The 20618-nt window shown below is 42.2% G+C and overlaps 1 protein-coding gene across 1 annotated transcript; it reads left to right on the forward strand.

Moving 5' to 3' along the window:
• Positions 1–13169: 13169 nt before the first annotated feature.
• LOC125556342 (protein SRG1-like) lies at positions 13170–14667 on the forward strand. Its single transcript, XM_048719093.2, has 3 exons — positions 13170–13695; positions 13785–14112; positions 14214–14667. Exons 1-3 carry the CDS (start codon positions 13217–13219, stop codon positions 14511–14513), a joined length of 1107 nt encoding a protein of 368 aa, XP_048575050.1. The 5' UTR covers positions 13170–13216; the 3' UTR covers positions 14514–14667.
• Positions 14668–20618: the final 5951 nt, after the last annotated feature.

Consider the following 20618-nt stretch of genomic DNA (forward strand, 5'->3'; position numbering starts at 1 on the left):
GCACCATGATCTTCATGATAGAGAGTCTCTTTTGTTGTCACTTTCATATACTAGTGGGAATTTTTCATTATAGAACTTGGCTTGTATATTCCAATGATGGGCTTCCTCAAAATGCCCTGGGTCTTCGGGAGCAAACAAATTGGATGCACACCCACTTAGTTTCTTTTGTTGAGCTTCCATACATTTATAGCTCTAGTGCATCCGTTGCATGGCAATCCCTACTCACTCACATTAATATCTATCGATGGGCATCTCCATAGCCCGTTGATATGCCTAGTTGATGTGAGACTATCTTCTCCTTTTTGTCTTCTCCACAACCACCATTCTATTCCACCTATAGTGCTATATCCATGGCTCATGCTCATGTATTGCGTGAAGATTGAAAAAGTTTGAGAACACCAAAAGTATGAAACAATTGCTTGGCTTGTCATCGGGGTTGTGGATGATTTAAAATATTGTGTGTGATGAAGATGGAGCATAGCCAGACTATATGATTTTGTAGGGATAGCTTTCTTTGGCCATGTTATATTGAGAAGACATAATTGCTTCGTTAGTATGCTTGAAGTATTATTGTTTTTATGTCAATATTAAACTTTTTTCTTGAATCTTTCGGATCTGAATATTCATGCCACAATAAATAAAATTACATTGAAAATTATGTTAGGTAGCATTCCACATCAAAAATTCTGTTTTTATAATTTACCTACTTGAGGATAAGCATGAATTAAGCTTGGGGATGCTTGATACGTCTCCAACGTATCTATTATTTTTTATTGTTCCATGCTATTATATTATCTGTTTTGGATGTTTAATGGGCTTTATTATGAACTTTTATATTATTTTTGGGACTAACCTATTAACCGAAGGCCCAGTGCAAATTGTTTTTTTTTGCCTATTTCAGTGCTTCGTAGAAAAGGAATATCAAACGGAATCCAAATGGAATGAAACCTTCACGAGGATCTTTTTTTGGAACAAACGCAATCCAGGAGACTTGGAGTGAGGTCAAGAAAGCCACGAGGCGGCCACGAGGTAGGGCGGCGCGCCCAGGGGGCAGGTGCGCCCCCACCCTCATGGGCCCCTCATAGCTCCACCGACCTACTTCTTTCGCCTATATCTACTCTTATACCCTGAAAACATCCAGGAGAGCCAAGAACCCACTTTTCCACCACCGCAACCTTCTGTACCCGTGAGATCCCATCTGGGGACCTTTTCCGGCGATCTGACGGAGGGGGGTTCGATCACGGAGGGCTTCTACATCAACACCATAGCCTCTCCGATGATGTGTGAGTAGTTTACCACAGACCTTCGGGTCCATAGTTATTAGCTCGATGGCTTCTTCTCTCTCTTTGGTTCTCAATACAAAGTTCTCCTCGATGTTCTTGGAGATCTATTCGATGTAATACTTTTTGCGGTGTGTTTGCCGAGATCCAATGAATGGTGGGTTTATGATCAAGTTTATCTATGAGCAATATTTGATTCTTCTCTGAATTCTTATATGCATGATTTGATATCTTTGCAAGTCTCTTCGAATTATCAGTTTGGTTTGGCCTACTAGATTGATCTTTCTTGCAATGGGAGAAGTGCTTAGCTTTGGGTTCAATCTTGCGGTGCTCGATCCCAGTGACTGAAAGGGAACCGACACGTATTGTATTGTTTCCATCGAGGATAAAAAGATGGGGTTTATATCATAATGCTTGAGTTTATCCCTCTACATCATGTCATCTTGCTTAATGCGTTACTCTGTTCTTATGAACTTAATACTCTAGATGCATGCTGGATAGCGGTCGATGTGTGGAGTAATAGTAGTAGATGCAGAATCGTTTCGGTCTACTTGACACGGACGTGATGCCTATGTTTATGATCATGCCTAGATATTCTCATAACTATGCACCTTTCTATCAATTGCTCGGCGGTATTTGTTCACCCATCGTAATATATGCTATCTTGAGAGAAGCCACTAGTGAAACCTATGGCCCCCCGGTCTACTTTACATCATATAAGTTTCCAATCTACAATTCTAGTTTACCATTTATTTTGCAATCTTTACTTTCCAATCTATAAAAAATACCAAAAATATTTATCTTATTATCTTTAACAGATCTCACTTTTGCAAGTGGCCGTGAAGGGATTGACAACCCCTTCATCGCGTTGGTTGCAAGGTTCTTATTTGTTTGTGCAGGTACTAGGCGATTTGCATGTAGTCTCCTACTGGATTTATACATTGGTTCTCAAAAACTGAGGGAAATACTTACGCTACTTTGCTTCATCACCCTTTCCTCTTCAAGGGAAACCAACGCATGCTCAAGAGGTAGCAGTAGGATATGAACAGCATGAACATAAATATCAGAGAGGCTATGTTGGTTTTGATTCAACTACATGCATGAACATGTGCCAAGTCAAGCCACTCAAACATTCATAGGAGGATACCATATCATTATACTACATCACAATCATTTTAACGCAATGTTGACATCCAAGATAAATCATTATCCACTCATAGCTACTTAAGCATGGCATGAGAAACAATAATATCTAATTGTCATTGCAAACATGTTTGATCATAATAGGCTGAATCATGGATACTAGGTTAAACATATTTACAAAAACAGAATAAGTTGAGTTCATACCCGTTTCTCCCTGCCACAGCCAATTCATCAAATATCATCATTATTGCCTTTCACTTGCACGATTGAATGATATAAAAATGATAATAGTGCAAGAGTGTTGTGGACTAAGCTGGAATCTGCAAACATTTTATTCAAAAGGAGAAGACAAAGTAATATGGGCCCTTTGTTAGATCAACAATAATGCATAAGAGAGCTACTCAACATTTTCATCATGGTCTTGTCCTCGGTATGACTCAATAAACGGAAAAAAATTAGAGAAACACACTGAAATATTTTTGGAGTTATTGGTTTTTCTAGAAGAAATAGATTAAAGAAAAAAACAAAAGCGGGAAAAGCTATTTACACGGGGAAGCTTCCAACAAGCAAAAGAAGAACAAGGAAATCTTCTTGGGTTTTCTTTTTAATACTACAACTAATTAAACTAGAAAGAAAAACCAAAAAAACAGGAAATAGTTTTGGATTTTCTCAAAGTTTTTCAAACACACAAGAAGGAAGCGAGGAAATAAATCTAGCATGGATAGTACAATGAAAAAGTGTTGACACCGGCAACTGGAATGAAAATGTGTGAACATGAATGTAATGTCGGTGGAAATACGTACTCCCCCAAGCTTAGGCTTTTGGCCTAACTTGGTAATCACCATCAGTAGCCTACATAGTGGTCGGAGTGGTAGCTTGTGGAGGCTCTGGGTGCAGACGCCTTAGCCCGTCGCGCGGCCACAACCGCTGTGTTATGTGCTCGGGCCTCGCTCTCAAGAACACAATATATTCCCTTGCTGTGAACATCAAAGAGAGTAGGTGCAGGCAAAAAGGTGTCCACAGCGGACCTTTTATTAAACAACAGGTTACAAGTAAAATCATGAGGTTCACCACTGAGGATCTTATGACATTTCATAGCATCAAATTCCAAGTACTGCGTGGGAAGGATGGGGTCATAAGGCCAAGGTGAAACACCCAGCTCTCTTGCTAAGTGTGCGGCATAAATTCCACCATGAAAATATCCACTACCAGCGTTGTGTTGCAACCTGCATGCAACAATTGCTCCAAGGTTAAAACTTTTGTCACCGGTGAGAGCGGTGCGTATGAGGCTCAAGTCTGGAGCACAAAGTGTACTACAATCTTGTTTGCCTACAATGCACTTTCCATTAAATAGTGCAAAGTATTGAATTGAGGGAAAATGAATGCTCTTTATTCTACCTTGCGTCACTCCTCTAGTCTCAACATAGCAAAGACTAGTCAAGAATATCTCAAACTCAGATATTGGTGGTTCGTCTAACGAACCCCAAAATGGAATTTTATAGTAGTTAGAAAATGTCTCTAAGGGTAGAGTGAAAGGATAGTCTTACCGTTTAAACTACACTCTAGACTCACGAGGATGGAATTTAAATTCTTTAGTAAATGATTCAGTGAGGCTGAGGTGTTGGTTGCACTTATCTGCAATGTAGGGACCGAGCTCGGCATTGTGAACATATTGCTCAAATTCTTCTTTAATGCCCACACGCACCATATAATCATTGCATGGCCATAATAACATGATTTGGTGGCGGTGTCTCATATGGAATTTTCACTTGGTTCAACATAAGACCGACGAACGAAGCTGCTACTAGAAGATGCCTCTGTGGACCTCCTCCTCGAAGAACTCCTCCCAAAGAGGTTCATCATATTTGCGTACAATTTTTTGAAAAAATTTGGGTCACAAAATCTTTATCAACAAAATTTCACAAGATTGATAGCAACTACTCATAGGGATGCATAGAGGCTGTATGAAGCATTCAAACTACTTAGAACTCTAAGAATTCAACATGCAAGCTCATCTAAAGCAGCACCAAGAGTAGCTAATTATTCAGGATGTAAACCACTAAAGTAAAAACTAACTGGACCAACGGAGGAGTCACATACCAAGCAACAATCCCCCGAAACAGTTTCGGAAACGGAGCTTCGAGCAAAGAAATCAAAATCCGTGGGTTAGAGAGAGAGAGAGAGAGCAATGGTGATTTTTTTTCTGGAGGTAGGTGATGACATGGGATGACTAGATAAGTGAGAGGGCCCACGTGGGGACCAAAACCCACTAGGGCGTGCCTAGGGTGCTGGCGCGCCCAGGTGGGTTGTGCCCACCAGGTGCACCCCTTTTGATGTTATTTGCAACAAAAATTTATAAATATTCAGAAAAAAAACATATTGAATTTTCAGAGCATTCTGAGAACTTTTATTTTTGGGTCATTTTTTATTGCACGGGAAATTCAAAAAACAGATAGAACATGGCATTTTATTTTAATTAACTAATAAAAACAGAAAACAAAAGGTAAGGACAGAAGGTAGTGCTTACTAAATTCATCAACTTCATACCTCTCAAAAATGATTCATTAATAAGGTTGATCAAGTCTTATTACAACCACTTTCGATTAGCATGAAACCGAAGAACTTTCGTAAAACACTAAGTTACCTCAAAGGGGATATGAATGTCCCCAACAATAAGCACTTCATATTTCTTTTTGACAATAGGTAGAGGTAGTTGAAAACTTCCAATGGTGATTGTCATAGATTTTTTCAATAACACTAATACCATTCACTTGGAATTGTTTCTTCGGAAAGTGCATCGTATGCTCATTACCATTGATATGAAAAGTGACCTTTCTTTTATTGCAATTAATAACAGCCCCTGCAGCATTCAAAAAGGGTCTACCAAGGATAATCGACATGTTGTCATCCTTGGGCATCTCAAGTATAACAAAGTCAGTTAAAATAGAAACGTTTGCAACAACAATGGGCACATCTTCACAAATACCGATAGGTATGGAAGTTGATTTGTCAGCCATTTGCAAAGATATTTCAGTAGGTGTGAGTTTATTCACATCAAGTCTTTTATATAAAGAGAAAGTCATAACACTAACACCAGCTCCTAGATCACATAAAGCAATTTTCACATAATTCCTTTTGATGGAGCAAGGTATAGTTGGTATTCCCGGATCTCCAAGTTTTTTAGGTACTCCATCCTTAAAAGTGTAATTAGCAAGCATGGTGGAGATTTCAGCCTACGGTATTTTTCGCTTGTTGGTGATGATGTCTTTCATGTACTTTGCATAAGGAGGAATTTTAAGATATATATCAATCAAGCGGGTACGCAAAAAGACTGGCCTAAGCATTTCAGCAAAGCGTTCAAATTCTTCATCATCTTTCTTCTTAGTTGACTTAGGTGGAAAATGCATAGGTTTTTGAACTCATGGTTCTCTTTCCTTACCATGTTTTCTAGCAACAAAGTCTCTTTTATCATACCTTTTATTTTTGGGTTGTGGGTTATCAAGATCAACAGCTAGTTCTATTTCAACATCATTGTCTGGTTCTTTATTATTTGTTTGAGTATCTTCATGAACCTCATCATTATCTTTTTCATTATCAGAAGGTGAGTGTTCATTACCAGATTGAGTTTGAGCATCAGAAATAGAAACATCATTAGTAGCATCAGCAGGTTTTTCTACTTCAGGTTCACTAGAGGCATGCAAAGTCCTATTATTTTTCTTCTTCTTTTTCGTTTTGGAAGGACTAGGTGCACCATTGTTAATTCTTTGATAGTCTTGTTCAATTCTCTTTGGGTGTCCCTCAGAATAAAGTGGTTCCTGAGTCATTTTACATCCTCTAGTTGCTACTCTAACAGCAAAGTCATTTATATTATTGTTCATTTCATCAAGTAATTCTGTTTTAGATTTAGCAACTTGTTAAAATTGAGTTTGAATCATAGAGGCATGCTTTCCTACACCTCTAACATCATTGGTAATTCTAAATAACAAGTCACTCAAGTGAGCAATCATATCAGAATTGTATTTCAGTTGTTTCATAACATTTGCATTGAAGTGATCTTGTTTTCTAATGTAATTATCAACCTCATAAAGGCATTGACTACGATGCATATTATAAGGATTGTCATTGAATTTCATTAAAGAATTTACCTCTACCACCTTAGGCAGTGGTGGTGTATCTAGGCCATGTATTTCTTCAATAGGAGGTAAATTTTTGACATCCTCAGCTTTAATACTACCTCTGTCCCAAAATATAAGAACGTTTTTCACACTACACTAGTGTCAAAAACGTTCTTATATTATGGGATGGAGGGAGTACCTTTTTCCTTCATTGATTTCTTTGCCTCTTGCATATCTTCAGGACTAAGATATAAGATACCCCTCTTCTTCGGAGTAGGTTTAAGCGGTGGTTCGAGAAGAGTCCAATCATCATAATTTTTCAATATGTTATTCAATAGTTCTTCAGCTTGTTCAATAGTTCATTCCCTGAAAACACAACCAGCACAACTATCTAGGAAATGCCTAGAAGCATCGGTTAGTCCATTATAGAAGATACCAAGTACTTCATTTTTCTTAAGAGGATGATCAGGTAAAGAATTAAGCAATTGGAGAAGCCTCCCCCAAGCTTGTGGGAGACTCTCTTATTCAATTTGCACAAAGTTAAAATATTTCGTGTAAGGCAGCTTGTTTCTTATGGGCAGGAAAATATTTTTCAGAGAAGTAATAAATCATATCCTGGGGACTACGCACACAACCAAGAGCAAGAGTATTATACCAAGTATTAGCATCACCCTTTAATGAGAACGGAAATAAATTGAGAATGTAATAATAGTGAATCTTCTCATCATGAGCAAAAAGGGTGGCTATGTCATTTAACTTAGTAAGATGTGCCACAACAGTTTCGGTTTCATAACCATGGAAAGGATCAGATTCAACCAAAGTAATTAACTCTGGATCGACAGAGAATTCATAATCCTTATCATCAACAAAGATAGGTGAAGTAGCAAACTTAGGATCACATTTCATTCTATCATTCAAAGATTTTTCTTTCAGTTTGCATAATAATTTCTTCAGATCATCCCTATCATTGCAAGCAAAAAAGTCTCTAGTTGTCTCCTCATCCATAACATAACCTTCTGGTATCTTAGGCAATTCATATCTAGGACAACTAGATCTAATAGGTGTTTCAAGATTTTCAGTTTCAAGATCCTCATCAGTTTCAGCATTCTCAAAAGCTTTAGTTCTAGCAATTTTTTCATCAAGAAACTCACCTAGTGGCACATTATCATCAATCAAGGTACTAGCATCATCATGAGTAGCATCATCAATAACTTGCGACATATCATGATTAATAGCATGTGCTGGTGTTGCAAGTCTACTTATAACAGAAGGTGAATCAAGTGCAGAGCTAGATGGCAGTTCCTTACCCTCGTCTTGGAGGGAAAAATCTTAGTCTTAGCATCCTTCAGATTCTTCATAGTGATAATTTGATAATAATCCCAAGTGACTCAACAAATATAGTTATGCTCCCCAGCAACGGAGCTAGAAAAAGGTCTTGATAACCCACAAGCATAGGGGATCACAACAGTTTTCGAGGGTAGAGTATTAAACCAAAATTTATTGATTCGACACAAGGGGAGCCAAAGAATATTTGCAAGTATTAGCAGTTGAGTTGTCAATTCAACCACACCTGGAGATTAATTATCTACAGCAGAGTGATCAGTAGCAAAGTAGTATGATAGTTTTGATAGTAGTAGAAACATCAATAGTAACAGTAACAGTGGTAGTAATGATTTTGTAGCAAGTGCAACAGTAACGATAGCAGCAGTAACTTAGCAAGAACAATATAAGATAAATTCGTAGGCATTGGATCGGTGAATTCTTTGGATGCTATTCATCATATAACAGTCATAACCTAGGGCAATACGGCACTAGCTCCAGTTCATAAATATAATGTAGGCGTGTATTCCGTAAATAGTCATACGCGCTTATGGAAAGAACTTGCATGGCATCTTTTGTCCTACCCTCCCGTGCAGCGGGTCCTACTGGAAACTAAGGGATATTAAGGCCTCCTCTTAATAGAGAACCGGAACAAAGCATTAACACATAATGAATACATGAACTCCTCATACTACGGTCATCATCGGGAAGTGTCCCGACTTCTGTCACTCCGGGGTTGCCGGATCATAACACGTAGTAGGTGACTATAACTTGCAAGATCGGATCTAGAACATAGATATAATGATGATAACATAAACGGTTCAGATCTGAAATCATGGCACCCGGGCCCAAAGTGACAAGCATTAAGCACGGCAAAGTCATTGTTACATCAATATCAGAATATAATGGCAACTAGGGATTACATGATGAATCTCATCCAACTCCTCACTGACCAGCGAGCCTACACTAGTAGAAAAAGGGCCATTTGTCTCGGTTCTAAAGGGCCTTTAGTCCCGGTTCTAGAACCGGGACTAAAGGGTCGTTACTAAAGCCTCCCCCTTTAGTCCCGGTTCTTACACGAACCGGGACTAAAGGCCGTCCACATGGCCGCTGTCTGGAGCTCCACCTTTAGTCCCGGTTGGTAACACGAACCGGTACTAAAGGTATTTTTACGAAAAAATGAATTTTTTTTATTTTTTTCGATTTTCAAATTTTTGAATTATTTTCCAATTTAATCTCTAATCACCCCTCATCAGTGCTCTATTTAACCTTTAATCTCTAATCACCCCTCATCATTCCAAATCATCTAACTTCCCGGCCGGTCACCCATCCTCCCACTACTCTAGCCTGAGCACGTTTAACTTCCAGGTTCTATTCCCCCTCGTTTCCAAGTCTGCACTTGATGTTTTCCTGACAATAGTACGATGTCAATCCTATTAACCCTCAGGAGTTTAGCTTGAGTATGAAGTCACACGTTTCACTGTTTGAGTTTGAAACTATTATTCTAAAAAAACAATAATTATTTAGTAACACTAAAATTTCTTAAATAAGTAGTTTGACCATAGTTTGACCAGATTTGACCAAAATTCAAAAAATTGAAATAATTATTTAGTAACACTAATATTCTTGAATAATTATGTAGTAACACTAATATTTCTTGATTAAGTAGTTTGACCACAGTTTGACCAGATTTGACCAAAATTCAAAAAAAACTGTAATAATATTTAGTAACACTAATATTCTTGAGTAATTATTTAGTAACACTAATACTTCTTGAATAAGTAGTTTGACCTGATTTAACCAAAATTCAAAAAAAACTGAAATTTGAGCATAACTTTTTTTCCTTTTAGAATTTGAGGATACTAAAAGTTTGCAAACAGGCCATAGGCCATCAAAATTAGATGCGAATTTTCGTGTTGAACATTTTGATATATTATACGTTTTTTTCGACATCGTATGCAAAAGTTATAGCCGTTTTACTTTTTCATGACACTTTTTTGCAAAACATGTCCAAATTTAAGTTTTTTAATTTTCCTAACTAATAGATGTAGTAATATAACTACATCTCGACGAATTTTATTTTTTGAAGTTTTTATCATTTTCTTTTCTTTTTACAAAACTGAAAAGGCAATCCACGAGGGGGTAGAATTTGAAAATGGGACGTTTAGTCCCGGTTTGACACACGAACCGGGACTAAAGGGCTCATTTGAACCGCGACTAATGCCTTTAGCCGCATGAACCGGAACCAATGCTCACATTAGTCCCGGTTCGTGACTGAACCGGAACTAATGGGCTTATCTGGCCCGAACGAAAGCCATGTTTTCCACTAGTGCTATGAAGGAATTACTTACTCCCAGTGGGGAGCATCATGGAATTGGCGATGGAGAAGGGTTGATGATGACGAAGATCAAAGATCCCCCTCTTCGGAGCCCCAAACGGACTCCAGATCTGGTCTCCCGATAAAGAACAGGAGGTGGCGGCAGCTCTGTCTCGTGAAATGCAATAATTCTTTCTCCCCTGTTTTTTCTCTGAATATCTGATTGTTTAGTATCAGGGTTGAGGTCTGCGGGGCCACTAGGTGGGGATAACCTACCTGGGCGCGCCTGGAGGGGGGGCGCCCTGGTGGGTTGTGCCCACCCAGGTGCCCCCCTTCGGTGGTTCTTGGCTCCAGAAATTCTCTTTTATTGTATAAAAAATCCTCGCAAAGTTTCGATGTCTCATCTGGATAACAACATTATATATAGGACAAGAAAGCATGTGGAGTTCAAATGGGCTGCAGATAATATGGCCCATTTTGCACGCGCTATTTTTAAAGATATTTGCAAAATGTAAGTACAATTTTTATTTTCAAATATTTGTGTGTTAAAAATATTTTACATACATACGATGATTAGTAGATATTGTTTTAAATATAAATCTATTTATTATGAAAAACAATATTTTAATAAACATAAGACAAAAAAAATAAGATATTTGTAAAACTTAAGTCATAAATTTATGTTCAAATATCTGTGTTTAAAATATATTATGCATACAAACAATCATTAGTAAATAAAACATTTAAATATAAACTTGTCTATTTTATAAAAATATTTAGTTAATACAGACACTGATTTTTTTATTAAGTAAATATGTTTAATGAATCCATAAAAAATATACACTCTTGTATTATATTTAAACTATACAAAATGATGAATACAAAAATTTACTAAATATTTATTACTTAATAATATAATTTAAATATTATATATGATTTAATATTCATATCAACACTTTTAATTTTATATTATGAATATTTTTATCATACAAATATTTTTATAATTCATAGATTTTAATATAAATATAGAAATATTTTTAGATAATATATAATGTTTTTTGAAAGTAGGTTATTCATTTGTATGTACAATTTTTATTACACACAGATATTTAAAGATTATGGTTATTACTGAAATTATAGTTTACATACTATCTACCAATTTTTAAAATACCAAACAGGTGCAAAATGGGCTGCATGAGCGCCTTTGTCCTATTAAATTCATATCCTTCACTAAAAAAAGAAATTTAAATTCATATCTCACTAGTTATCAATTATCGACATATACAGGTGCATGTTGTAGTGGCCAGGGTTTCTTTTGTGCTAGCCTCTGGTTGTGAGTTGGAGACTGATAGCTACACTTATTTATGTTAATTTCCATTCTATAATAACAGGTGGGACATGTACATATAGACTTTTTATCCTTAGCAGGCATCTGAATGTGATTGGTGTAGTGGCTACACTTGCTAGTATGGTAATCCCGGGTAGTGCGTTCCAGACCTTGTGCGCCCAACTTTTTGCGTTAAATTTCGCATTACAGTGTTTGACTTTCCTGCAAATAAAAAATGAAGTGGTTTTGTGCAAAAATACATCGTGGTGGTCGACTTTTCCCACGGATAAAAAATTACAAGGGTGTTTTGTGCCAAAAAAACTCTCGGTCAAGCACCTCCAGTCAATGACAGGCGGGGCCATGCACACCAATACGCCAGCATGCGTATTCTATGACCGTATGTGCATACTTGAGTCAAGTTGAGTGACTACATTTCTGTATTTTCAAAGTTCTAGCACCAAACTGAATATCGAGTGCAAGTTCTATGACTGCCTGTGATATTACATCAGGGATCAAACTCAGGACCTTTCGAGTCTCTCAGCGACAACAACCAACTGAGCTACAAATTTTGATGTTGATTAGTCCCACCTCCAATTTTTGAACCGGCTTGCACCGAGTTTTTCTTTGAGGGGAACCGACTCGGACCGGATAATATACCGGTCCCAGGAATCAATAAATAGATGGATTTTTTTGCGGGATAAATAGATGGATTTTTGAATTAAAGAATGGATTGTGGGCTTGAAAGAAGGATTGTGGTAAAATATGGGATATTTAAAGGAAAGATTATGGGCTTAGATACGGATGCAGTTGATTTAAAGGAAAGATTTTGTCTTAAACGCATGTGACAAGGCTGATCGTAATGAGAGTATCAAGTATGTCAACTAGGTGATTTTAATGAGGTAAATGAAGAAAAAGAGGATTGGGTACCATATCATGATACCGTATTATAATAAATAATGTACTAGCATGTGTCTTACATGGCAATAAATAATATCATCTAAGATACTAATCTATAATACTATGCATTACGAAGATGGTATCGTACACTAACATATGCATGATACTAACTTATGATACTACCCATTAGGCTGCCCATAGTGGGTGGTCCAAAATGACAAAAATTCCCTATGTTGTCCCCTCCCTCCTCGCACTATTTATTTCCCCTCTCATCTCCGGTTTTTCTTTCATCGATTTTTCTCTAAAAACACCTCAACCGTCCCACGTCTTATTGACTTTCTTTCTATCTATATCTATCTATCTATCTATCTATCTATATATATATATATATATATATATATATATATATATATATATATATATATATCCATACCTATATCTATATATACCACCTGAAAAGGACACGAGGTTTCCGTTCCACTCTTTCTTCGTCCATACCTATATCTACATATCTATCTATAATATTGCCTTTGTATTAAATTAATTATCTTATATTTGTCTAGATACGAAGAACCTAAGACAATTAATTCGGCTCCAAGATTCAAAGCAATATAGGCTATTGGATCGACATGGGTGGACGGGTGAGATCTGTTGAATGTAGATATGGATTTATATCTAGTATGGATATGATAAGGCTGTGACCTCCAAATGCTAGATAGATAACGTTGAAATAGGCGCACACCTGAAGCCTATATATATAGACCGCAAGAGAAAAGAGTACGTGCACTTGGTTTAAAAGACCTATTCTAGCGTCAAGATGGTTCATCAGGATCAGGAAAAGCTGGTGCAGGTGGTGGCCGCGGATGTTGGACTTGTGGCTCCGCCGAGCAGGTATGTGCTAAGCGAGGAGAACCGACCGACCACTGTCGATCAGCAAGCCAAGCTATTTATCCCTATCGTGGACGTGAGCCGTCTGGCCATGCCCGACGATGTTGAGGAGGCGGCCAAGCTTTGCTCTGCACTGCAGTCATGGGGCCTCTTTGTGGTGACGGGCCATGGCATGTCAAAGGAGTTCCTCGACGAGATCCTCGAGGCGACGAGGAAGTTCTTCCACCTGCCGCTGGAGGAGAAGCAGAAGTGCGGCAACGTGATCGATGGCGTCAAGTTCCAGAATGAAGGGTACGGCATCGATCGCATCGACTCCGACGAGCAGATCCTCGACTGGTGTGACCGGCTCTGGCTCCAGCTCCAGCCGGAGGACGAGAGGCGGCTCCAGTTCTGGCCACAGAATCTAAGGCACTCAATCAACACATTAATTGTTACCCTTGGTGATTTAAAATATTTTTTTATTTGCATTTATATTGGACATCATATATAATCTACAGGGATCTCATACATGAGTACACCTTAGAGAGTGGGAGAGTGACCATGGATGTGCTGAAGGCCATGGCAAAGCTTCTGAACCAGGAGGAGGGCTTCTTCATCAACATGGTGGGTGAGAGGTTCAAGTCATACTCGAGGTTCACCTACTACCCTCCCTGCCCACGCCCGGACCTCGTGAACGGGCTGAAGCCGCACACCGACAACTCCGTCATCACACTCCTCCTCATGGACAAGGACATCGGCGGCCTCCAGGTGCTCAAGGACGGCCACTGGGTTGATGTCCCTGTGCTCGGTAATGACTTGTTGGTCGTCGTAGGCGAGGGCATGGAGGTATGCATACACACATACAATTACTTTAGGACTTCTACAATGGACAAATATGCAACGGTTTGCAGTGATCATGAACAAGACTCTCATTTCTATGTATACAGATAGTTAGCAATGCAATCTTCAAGGCACCATGGCACCGTGTGGTGACGAGTGCTAACAAGGAGAGGCTGTCACTGGCGATGTTCTACCAGCCGGAGCCAGAGAGGATCATAGGGCCGCCAGGGGTGCTGGTTCACGAGAAGCGCCCGGCCATGTTCAAGAAGTGCCTAGTCCAGACCTTGGCCGATGGATACTGGGATGCGTTTGTAGTGGGAGATCGCACCGTCGACTTTCTCAATGTCAGGATCAATGCTGAGGCCGATGCCGAATTGGAGGGGCACGCAGTGGTTGCAAACAACTAAATAATTTGCTGTAGGGAGTGAGTGCATGATGTTCCTCTCTCCCTCCCATAAGTGTAGTGTGAATAGGAGTTGCTCGATGTACTTCGTATATGATCACCTCCATGCAATAAAATAAAGAGCCGAGTGCACAACCGGTGCTTAAACTTGACGAAAATGGTCACGTTAATACTAAAACGTGCGGCTTATATTAAACTGGTGAACATGCAAATACAGTTTTAATTACGACCGGATACAAAATCGACGCTGACTAGGCGCCAAGTGAGGCTTGGGGCCTTTTTTTTGTGACCCTGTAGCCATCCCAATCATTACCATCTGTTGTCTAATATGGACACGGCTTCTTTATAGCCATTGAAGTGAAACAGTGAATACAAAATTTATCCAATATGAAAAATTATGGTAGAGGAAATCAAACCGATGACGTCATGGAAACCTACAACAGGTACTTGCCACTCAACCGAGAACGTATCTTGCCTATAATATACAAAAAATAATAATTACATTTCAGAAATTTACGTGTAATTTCAGAAAAAATCACTTACTAATTATAATTATATCCATATATTTATATTTTTCAACTCATCCATATATTTATATTATAAAATATAATAATTGGCTGCAGTCAGTCCGGTCCATGTTTCACAAGTTAGACCTTTTTTAGAAATTTTTTAAAAACATATAAATTATAATAACAGTAATAAAAATGAAGTTGTAATATTTGTACGTTGTAAATAATATTCATACAAATAAGTTAAATTAAAAAAATCCACGATTTATTAAAATGATGTATTATTATGAAATATATTCATAAAATTATGAAATTATTATAATATATTACATAATATTCATTTGAGGATCGGCAGTCTGGTTGGACACTAGGCTCTTATATACTTATCCATACAAATATTTCTATTAATTTTTTTATAATATTTTTTTCATAAAACACACAAACTTTTATTTAAATAAATTTTTAAGGAAGAATAATTTTATATTAAAGCATGAATGTTTTTATTAAAATGGTGATCATTTTAAAACTTATATGAGAATATATCTAAAATGTACTTTTTTAAATTACTTGCACAAATATATATTTTTATAATTTATTTTTAGTTTTTATAACATAAAATTTAATATATGTATATTTTATATAATTAAAATTAATAAGTGAACAGTTACAAAATTATGTGAACATTTTTAATTATATTTTATTTTATTTTATCCCGAGCTCCCAATTTATTACAACTACTAACTTTCAGTTCACTAAACTTTCTTTTAGCAGAGAATTAGAACTCTATAAACTTATGCTTCCAACTAAAAGCTAAAAAGTTTCAACTAAATAACCAGTGATTTTCAAATCAAAATGAACAATCTTCAATTAAAAACAAAATCACATAAGTGTAGATCTCAAAGCAAAGTAAAAAAGCTACCATCTCACATACATCATTTTTTATTGGCTAGATTGGAAATTGCGCCTCACGATTCATCACAAAAAGAACCACAATAGAGCTTTCAATAAATATTCTTAGTACCGCTTCAGCGGGATTTCTAGCGTGTGTACCGCACAAGCCGGGGAAGCGAGGGGTCGACTTGGGGGTGTAATTTTGCATTGAATCACTGCCCTTCTCCATCTTGTCACAATGTGACTCCCACATGCATCATCTGTCTTCAAGGTGTACACCCTTACCACCCCCAATTCAACAAGTATCCTTGATTTAAAACTTAGAAGCTGAGAGCTTTCTTATTTTGAGATTCGCTAGGTGATTTCCATGATTATAAGTTGATGTAAACACCGTTTCATGGTTCACCCATATCAGATTTCATTGATCTTCGATTTGGTACGTACTTGGGTATATTCTTGTTTTTATTGACCAAATTTCTTTTTTGTTGTTTATACCGGAGTGGATATGCTAGGGTGTACGCATATAACTAGCTTGACTAATGAGGAAAACCGAACGGGTTCCACATCTCTTTGACAGGTAAAGCATTCCTTTTGCTTTTTTGTTGCTATTAAATTTTGTGTATGTGATGCAAATAGAGAAATGGGAAAGTAAATATTAATATGATTCCGATTTTTCACCAAACAGAGAGCAAAAACATAAGCTGACGTTGTCAGAATAAGACGCCTTAACATATAATTTAAGATAGGGAAGTAGCTATATCACACAACTGTTCAAAACATTATGCAGCAGTTCGACAGTTCAGCTCGGACATCGAGAGAAGCAGCTCCCCCCTTTCTCCCGTGTCGCTGGCCACTCCGGCCGCGGCGGCCACCCACCACCCCTCAACGCCGCTTTAACTCCATCCACCGCCCCTCCGGGCGCCCGCGTCAGGCCATGTCGTGCTGCCCCCCTGCGCTGACCCCGGCCTCGCCGGCTGTGAGCCTTCAATGGAGCTCTCCGGTTGGGGGCGGGGGCGGGGGGGGGGGGGGGGGGTCCTAGCCTCGCCCAGCGGTCCATCCGAGGTGCCGACGACGCCCTTGGCCGTCCCCTGCGGTCCGTCGGGGGTGCCGGAGACCCCATCGATCCCGTCGCCGCGGATTCTCAGGAGCCCGCCTCGCTCCCCGCATGGATCTGGCGAGGATCTGGGTGCGGAGGCCTTTGGACCGGTGGACTGTGCCGCCCCTCCTCCCTGCGAGCGACCACGCCTCAAATCCATCGTGGTATGTGACTCCCCTTTGCCAAATCCGGCCTCCGACGCCATTGATGAGGGTTGGTCGATCTACAAATCCCGTAAGAATAGGAAGGCCGGCTTCGATCCGGTGGCATTTGGGTCGCGCCTGTAGGGAAAATGGCCCCATCCACACCCCGGCCACCGCCCGTCATCGGGTAGAGATGCCTTCTTAAACAGATTCAAAGGCCTCTGCCTTCGTTGCCTCAGCACCCGCCATCATAGAGTAGACTGCAGAGATCCTCTCCACTGCATTATCTGCAAGCTGCAAGGACACTATGGCCGTGAATGCCCACAAAATCCACGAAACAAGGGTAGGGGCGGCAGTGCTTCACATCGATCAGTGCACGAGTGCCTCACCTTCCCCCCGCCCGCACACCAGTGGTCGGCTCTTCCGGTCGCCGGCAACGCGCCCATGGAGCCTGCGGCCCTCATCGACCACTCTCGCCGGCCGCGCAACAGCCACAAGGTCATCGCCTCCTCCCCGGCGCTGGAGCACCAGGCGTTCCTTCTTCGCCAGCACGCCGTGGTGCTCACGGCGGTAGGCACTGCCGCGCACGCGGCCAACCCCCACTCCATTGGTCGCGCGCTCGAGAAGGATTTCAAGATCCCGCCCCACCTGCTGCGCGACACCAACCATGACCCCGAGGACTTCTTCGTCTTCCTCACCATGCCTACCCACAAGGACCTCGTGGTGCAGCGCGGCTCACTGTCGGTGGACGGTGTGCCGTTCCTGCTTGAGCCATGGCGGGAGGACGCCCACGCTGTTCGCCTCAAGTGGATGGTGCGCGTGCGTGTGGTGATCGAGAAGCTGCCCATGACACTCTGGACGCTGGAGGGCGCGGTGGAGGCCATCGGGGACAAGGTGATCGTGGATCGCCTCGACAGCCGCACGCACGAGCGCGCCGACACCAAGCTCTTCGCCTGCTGGGTCTGGTGCTGGAACACTGCCCACATCCCAACCGGGCGCACCATCTGGAAGCACGCCAGGGGGGCGGGCCGCGTCGACGAGATGCTGGGCTACTCCACTCCGAGCCGCGCGGTGGCGCCACCCCCCGAGCTGTTGCAGTACGATCTCCTGCTCCATCTTGATCGTGTCAAGGACTGGACACCGCTCTCGCCGCGGTCGTCCCGCTCCCCCTAGAGCGGCATTCCTTACGACGACGATGATCCTGACGAGCGCCCGTACCCCCGTGTCGAGCCTGGCGTCTGGACGCTGCGGGTGGAGGACGGCCGACGCACCCTGAAGCCTGCACTGTCCATGCGCTCGCAGTCCCGTGCGGGGGGGGGGGGTGCCGGGACTTGTCTTTGGGCGGAGCCCGACGCGACCACGACGGAGATGACTCTGGGTACCGGCGGCGATCATGGAAGGACACGCTCCTGGGCATGGGGCGCGCAAGGGACCCTGCTCCAGCGGCCGCCTCGGTGCCAGGGACCGCCAGCGCAGCCGCACCCCCATCTCCCGTCACCGCCAGGGCGCGCCTCGTGGCACGCAATTGTGGCATGACAAAGAGATGCCACATGCCCCTGTTAGGCGCAGGGAGATGGCGCAGCCCGGCGCGCTGGCCCGCCCATCCAAGACCAGGAGCAAGGAGCTAGTTGGGTACAAGCCGTCCAGAGCGGGGGAGGGGGCCTCCAATGGCATCTCCCTGTCCGCTCCGCCACGCAAGCTCGCCCCGCCTCCAGCACCGGCCCCCGAAGCGGACCCGGTGGCTGAATTCTTTGAAGGCGCAAAGAATACCCTGACGCCCCCGCCCCGATCCGACGACCAAGCCTCAAAGATCAACAAGATCATTGCTCCAAGCTCGACAGACCGCTCATCTTCACCCAGGAAGACGGCGAGGGCACTGATGAATCCCTGCATCTGGGGCCTGCTCTCTCTCTCTTGCATGCCACATCCCCCAGGTGGCATGCACGCACGAATTGCATCTGGGCGAGGTCACCCAGAAGGTCATGGAGCTGCAGCTGCTTGGTGAAGAAGAAGTACCGGAGACACAGCCCCTCTTCACCCCCTACCCCATGCGGTGATCGGCAAGCCGCCGGCCCGAGACAAGATGCCAGCTAGGGCTCGAAATGCCCCGAAGCCAACCAGGCAGAGTGCTAGGCAGGCCAGCAACCCCTCAACGGTGCCGGTCTCACAGAGGGCCACGCTACGCATCGTGCACGGGCTGGGGATCCTTGGCCCAAAGTAGAAGATGACAGCTCAGGCGGCCGAAGCTCTCATCCGCCGTTTCGACGAGCCGCTCTCAGACACCGACATCGCTGCCATTGCCAAGCTCACCCGCCTCGACGCCCGTGCCCTCAAAGTCATTGCAGGGGCCCAAGACGGTGACGTCCCAGGGCCATCCGTTGCACCATGCCAGTAGTCTCCACTAGTGTCCCCCGTCGACGACGGCCAACCATGTGACTGATGAAGTTAACTTTAGTTATGTATCTGCAACCTTGTAACAGTAGCTGCAGTAGGAGGTTTAGTGTTTGCCGGCGGGGTTTTGGGCCTATTGGTGGCTGCCGGCAACCCCAGGATAGATGGATGGTGTACTCATTTTTCCCTTCAGTGATCCCGAGTCGTCGATGGTTTTACTTGCACGCTACACCTGTAGTTCATCTCATGAGCACCCCTCCGTCTACAAATGGATAGCACGCCCTGCCTATAATGAGCTGGAACGTTAGAGGTTTAAACACGCCAGCCCGTCGCTCTGTAGTTTGTGAGGCTGTGAGCACGCATAGGATAGCTATTCTATGTCTCCAGGAGACAAAAATCGAGAACTGGTCGCCAGCGATAGCAAAAGAAATTGGAGGAAGTACACTAGATGATTGCGTCATGCTACCTGCCATGGGAACACGAGGAGGAGTCACCATTTTCTGGAACTCCAACACTGTCTCCGTTCAAACCCACGCGATAGGCCAGTTCTCCATCACGGCTAAAGTTAGTATAATCGGAGCCCAGGACTACTTCTGGCTGACAACGGTCTACGGGCCAGCAGATGAAATACGCAAGGATGATTTCCTTGCCGAAATCGCTAGGGTGGCCCCCTAGCCAGGAGAAGCCTGGTTGATCAATGGTGATTTCAACATTATATATGAGGCTAGGGACAAAAACAATAGCAACATCAATCGTAGGATCATTGGCAAGTTTAGAGCGGCCATTGATGCAGGGGGTCTACGTGAAATCAAATGAAAAAATCGCCGCTTCACTTGGAGCAACGAGCGGAGAAACCCAACCCTCGTCAACATTGACAAGTTCTTCTGCACGATAGCATGGGAAAGCCTCTTCCCAGCACACCTGCTGCACGCCGCGTCCACCTCTTGCTCCGACCACTGCCCATTGCTGCTTGCTGCGACGGCGGCCCCTCGACGGCGGGCAAGATTCAGATTCGAGTCCTTCTGGCCTCGGCACCCACACTTCCACGAAATAGTAGACAGGGCATGGAATGGACCCAT

The sequence above is a fragment of the Triticum urartu genome, chromosome 5A (genome assembly GCF_056163025.1).
Source record: "Triticum urartu cultivar PI428250 chromosome 5A, HENAU_Tu73, whole genome shotgun sequence".
Classification (NCBI taxonomy): Eukaryota; Viridiplantae; Streptophyta; class Magnoliopsida; order Poales; family Poaceae; genus Triticum; species Triticum urartu.

Bases quoted from the DNA above. Each gene is read 5' to 3' on its own strand.
- LOC125556342 (XM_048719093.2), top strand. From the start codon at position 13,217: ATGGTTCATCAGGATCAGGAAAAGCTGGTGCAGGTGGTGGCCGCGGAT. The intron at 13,696-13,784 runs GCACTCAATCAA...TATAATCTACAG, and splicing joins TTCTGGCCACAGAATCTAAG to GGATCTCATACATGAGTACA. The intron at 14,113-14,213 runs GTATGCATACAC...CTATGTATACAG, and splicing joins TCGTAGGCGAGGGCATGGAG to ATAGTTAGCAATGCAATCTT.